At 35.5% G+C, this 5421-nt stretch overlaps 1 protein-coding gene across 12 annotated transcripts; it reads right to left on the bottom strand.

The window, feature by feature from the left end:
* Positions 1-329: 329 nt before the first annotated feature.
* On the bottom strand, positions 330-4894 carry LOC110872257 (homeobox-leucine zipper protein REVOLUTA). 12 transcript variants are annotated; one of them, XR_004864785.1, is made up of 8 exons: positions 3712-4894; positions 3316-3398; positions 3150-3240; positions 1948-2191; positions 1796-1868; positions 1493-1591; positions 1299-1341; positions 330-1088 (listed from the first exon to the last, which is right to left on the bottom strand). XR_004864785.1 is itself a non-coding variant. In XM_035976481.1 (7 exons), the coding sequence occupies exons 1-5, from the start codon at positions 4038-4040 to the stop codon at positions 2060-2062; spliced, it is 342 nt and encodes a 113-aa protein (XP_035832374.1). In that variant the 5' UTR covers positions 4041-4886; the 3' UTR covers positions 332-1088; positions 1299-1868; positions 1948-2059. The 12 variants fall into 12 exon arrangements, 2 of the variants coding, with proteins under 2 accessions (XP_035832374.1, XP_035832375.1); XR_004864783.1 differs by having other exon boundaries at positions 1743-1868; XR_002554341.2 differs by having other exon boundaries at positions 331-1088; positions 1493-1868; positions 3712-4893.
* Positions 4895-5421: the final 527 nt, after the last annotated feature.

Raw genomic sequence — 5421 nt, forward strand, 5'->3', positions numbered from 1 at the left:
GGGATCACCTCGGCGGTTGAGAGGACCGTGGAATATCCCCCCCCTCCTTAAAGTAGGACACTGAGCATGAAACCATTAGACCGTGGGGTATGGTGGGGCTTGGGTTGGGCTTGGGTTGGGGCATTTGGTGACACGTGGAATGGGAGCCCCCCACTGCCTGGTTACGTGTCCGCGGGTTATGGCGGGCCGTTGGTTGGGCTTGGGTTGGGTGCACCGTGTGGCAGAATGTTCAAAAAAAAAAATTACAAAAAAATTTATAAAAATCACACAACATTTATAAAAAAAAACCTACAACTTCATTAAAATTTTAAAAATTACATAATCCTAAAAATTACAAAAAAACCTAGAGCGTTAAATAAATTTCAAAAAAGTCGATCTTGTCGAACGCCTTTCGCTCCTTGCCTCGAAACTCTATGTTCGAATGGACAAAAGGTGTTAACAGTTCGGCAACGACCGACCTAACATGACCCAACCTGTTTTGACCGGTAAAAGATCACCCAATTTGACACGAATCCATTGCAACCCATTATCCAACCTGCGCAAATGTTGTTGATGGTTGTGTGCCTATACAGCAGCTGCATGTCCTAAATTAGAGAGAAGCCCTTTGTCCTAATCACTATGAGGTTCTTCTCTACTCATTTTTTTTTCTTAATTTAGTATTACCCACAACCACAATTGAAGAGAAAACCAAGTAACACGACATTATAATATGCATGGTGGGTTTTTAAGAGCATGCATTTGTATTAAATCATATATTTACGAAGAATATTCTAAGCCACAAGCAATATGCCAACATATAATTATTATAAATTACTATGATAGTTGTTTCTTATACTACACTAATGCGATTATGTGAATATATGCTCAAGATAACTTCACAAAACCTACAGTCTACTATCTTAAATTCAAAAGATAATATGAAACTGAACTTCAAATAAACAGAAACATTTAAAATTGATTCAGTAGACTCACCCTCACCACCTTGTGGATCCTCTTTTGGGTATTCATCCAGAGGAACAACTATAGCTCTTTCAAAGATCCGGGATTTCGAATGCTTAGCAATCAAAGGAAGCCAGCATGCATTGTACCTGAAATCGAGTTAACCAAGATTATGATAACTTGTAAGATGTACTTAAAGACCCGGTCGGGTCAAACCTGCAAAATAACCAAGCATCAAGGGAATCAATTACATTAAATTCCATATGTAGGAGGCTTCAAGGTTACAAATAATATGATAAAAAAGACATTGAAAATAATAAAGGTAATGCTCTAAACAACATACTTAATAGACAACTAACCTTCAATACTTTTGCAACTGAAGTCATGCTTGCTTGATCCACACTAATTTCCCAGAAATATAAAAAGATAAAGAGTATAAGAAATAAGGCAGATGGGATTGTAAAGTTGGATGAACTTTGAATCGCTGCAGGGTTAGGGGGAACAATTGAAGAATGTAAATCTAAGAATGAGAATGGAAGGTTTGGGGACGAACCATTAAATAACCTACGGGAGGTGCGGTTTTGGTAGCAAGGATTTAGGATGAGAAAAAGGAGAGTGGGTTAACCGACGATGAGAAATAAACCGCCCACAACTGCCACAACAGCAGTTAAAAAGTGGAGTTTAAACGGTCAGGATTTAGTTCCAGCAATATCTAACGGTGGAGATTGATATCAATGACGGTTAGGCTGCGTGGGCTTAATATATATATATATATATTGGCACAATCCCTATACTAAACATACATTTTAGCCACAAGAAGATGATATGCTTGAACCATCATTACGGGATTGCTTACTTTCACAGAAAAATTCAAAATTGTGGTAGTCTGATATGCTACAAATTCTTGCAGACTCAAATGCAGATTCAACCTGTGAAATTAAATAAAGGTTTTCATGACATAAGTGACAATTTTATAAAATTTTTTATACTTTCACAGGAGCTGCTTACCATTTCCCTTGAAGAATCACCATCGTAACTCATGATATGATCTGATAGACTCCCATGATTTGTAGAATCCATCTTTAAAAATTATCTCCTGAATAAATCCTGGTGTTGGAAGCTAACACCAAGGCATATCTTTCTCCTTAGTGATAGCACTGTGGCTGTGCATTTTTATGGATTTCAATAGGGATTTTGCTTTCCACCAACACCTTTCAACTGCAACTTCATACAACCATCTCTCTAGTGACACCTGCATTTATGCAAACTGAAAGCGAAAGAAACTTTGCCTTTGTGGTAGGGGTGTAAATTTCTGACACGACACGAACCTAACACGAAATTCGTGGGTTTGGGTTTAGTACTTTAGTCTAAACGGGTTCGGGTCAGTTTCAGTTTGAACCCGCGAACCTGTTTAGCGAAATAGGTCAGGTTCGGGTCAACCCAGTCGGGTTGACAGGTTGACCCGTTTAACTCATTTCTATTATATTATAAATTTTTAAAAATATGTTTATTGTGATAAATTAAATTGGGTGTGTATTTTATGCTGTAAATATAACTTAAAAATGAAAGTTGACATAAATTTTTATGATTTTAATGTAATTTTATTATATAATTTAAATATATTAATTTGCTGAAAAAAATAAAAAAATAAAAAATTCGGGTTGAACGGGTTGGTTTCGGGTCAGTATGTGAATATTTGGGTCGGGTTTGGGTTCATATATATGGCACGATTTTCAGGTTCGGGTCAGTTCGGGTCCGTCTAAAGTTTTCGGGTTCGGATCGGGTTGAACTTGCCAACCCGCGAACACGACCCGTTTAGCACCCATACTTTGTGGATCCCACGTGCATCCAATGGTCTTATGATTGTTACAGAAAAACCCATACACACTTTGAAATGAAATGAAAATTATGATGTCCCGAGCTTTAAAACAAATGCATCAATAACTATGGGTGGATAGTAGAACAATATACCGGCTGTTTTGACTGGCAAGGGCTACTAATACAGCAACTCAAAAGCACTTAAAATTATTGGCCCAAGTGAACAATAATGTGACAAAAACTAATTTTTTTTTTTGTTATAAAAGTTGATTTTTAAAGATTTTTTAGTTAATTTTTTTTAATTTCTCTTTGGCCGAGTTCTCTTAAGTTTTCACAATTCATAGAAGTTTTCATTTTACCTTAACCCCCCCTTCTCTATATATATCACATACCTTCATCCCAGGCATCTGGACCCAATCGACAGCAGTTCCTGTGGCCTTTGAAAGGAACTCTGCCAAGGTCTCTTCTGCAATCGAGAGGAGTCTGCCGAAAATAACGAACAATAATCAGATCACAATTAACAAATAACACACATAATAATAACGAAAGCAGAATTACCCAGCCGGGTTATTTGCATCTCTTAGAGACTGCTGTGGAGTGGTGATCACAGATTCACAGCTTGCATCTGTAGCTGCTGAACCCTGCAAAATTCAATTTTTTTTTCCAGAAGATTTAGAGACAAATAAAAATAAACAAAATCATTTTCATTTTTATAAAACTTTTAGGTGTTAAACTATATGTATAAACATACTGTAAAACACATGAAAATTTTGACATATAAACAGCTAATTAAACATATAAAGTCCTAAAACATTAAAGTGTATGATGATTATGTATTATTGATATTCCTTGAATTACTTCCACTTTATCCCTACAACAGTTAAGTCAGTATGTAAGTATACCAAAAATATACAAATCAAACAATAAAAAGAATATTCAAAGACGAAATGCAACCTGAATCTGTGCCATGGCAACCGACCATGAGAAAGAAACACCAGTGTGTAAGCAAGGGATTCCAAATAAAGGAAGCTCTCACAAATAATTCAGCCCAAAGCACATAAATGAGTTAGGTTAAATAATCAATAAAGAACTTGTATGATAATTAAACATAAATAACACATGTCCAATACTCTGTATCAGAAATTCAATATATATCCATACTCATTCTCAATTACTTTGGATATGCTTCAAATAGTCAAATTTGATTTTGACAAATGGATTTCAACCTGCGATTTCAAGACCAGAAGATTCACCTTTTCGAATTGCTTGAACCCACTTAACATGCCATCCCACTCAACTTTTGAAGTTTGTCTTTATAACCCTTAAGTTTGAATTCCGTCGATTGGGAAGCTTGTGAAAGGGCCATCAAAGGGTATCTTACCACAAAGATTATTATTAGAAACATCACTACAGGCCTACAACAATCAAAATTTTCAGATTCACCATCTTTGTATGAATACTTAATGCTTACAAAACACCTCCCACTGTGGCCGCATGTTCTTTTCGTGCCTAAGGATTCTTCTTCATCATCTTAACCAAAAAACCAACTACAGTCAGTACACACTGAACAACAAAATTAGCACTGAAAAAAAAACACTTATAAATTTAAACTTTCAACATACTTGACATCTATCAATGTTTATTGAACAAACTAACAGAATAGACCAGAGCATAATTAGGGCAAATCGATTTAGGGCAGAAATTATTTATGACAGAAAAATTACCTTCAACACTTCCATCAAGTAATTAACACAATGGATTTTAGAAGATATTATTGAAGGATTCAATTAGAAGCAACTCACCAGATTTCAGAAGTTTGTTCGGGGGAATCAATCAAGTGAGCAATAAATAGGATAATAGACATATTACCTTCAAGACTTCAAATCAATATTAACCCATAAATCAAACGATTGAAGGTATGACCTTTTTGATTCAAGGGTTTACATTATATAAGGCTGCTCGGCAACTGCTTTCTACCCATCCGCAACTGCATTGAACCCACGATCCAATTTTGGGGGAAACGTGATTCGTGGAAAACATGGGTAGGAAAAGGCGGAGGCTAGGAAACTGCCGTGAACTGCTATGTTAGCAGTTAAAATATGGAGTTTAAATGGTCAAGATTTCATTTCAGCAAGATCCAATGGCAGAGAATGATTTGAAAAACAGTTACACTTAATGGGTTTAATATATATATATATATATATATATATATATATATATATATATATATATATATATATATATATATATATATATAATTCCGAGAGACTTGCAAAAAAAATTAAATCATTAAAGTCTTTGCGCTAGTCACATTGAAATTAGAATTCCTCCTTTCCTCCGGACAACATTAAAGTCCTCCAAAAATTACCCAACATCCTTGATAAGAGGACTTAATATCATCCCATAAAACCTGTTTTGCCAAAACCCCTTGCGGCGCATACACGTTGAGAATATGGAACAAAGTATCATGACCTTTAACCTTCCCAGAAATCAACAAAAAGAATTTGTTCTTTATTACATTAGTCTTTGTGATAATGATTGGATCCGAAAAACTTACAATTCCACCCCATCTACCTTGAGCTTCAACAAAATCAAATTGAAAATTCGGTTACCCTGATTTGCTTAAAGATTTAAACCTGCAATGTCCCTGAACTGTGTTTCTTC

Source organism: Helianthus annuus, chromosome 8 (genome assembly GCF_002127325.2).
Source record: "Helianthus annuus cultivar XRQ/B chromosome 8, HanXRQr2.0-SUNRISE, whole genome shotgun sequence".
NCBI classification, from domain to species: Eukaryota; Viridiplantae; Streptophyta; class Magnoliopsida; order Asterales; family Asteraceae; genus Helianthus; species Helianthus annuus.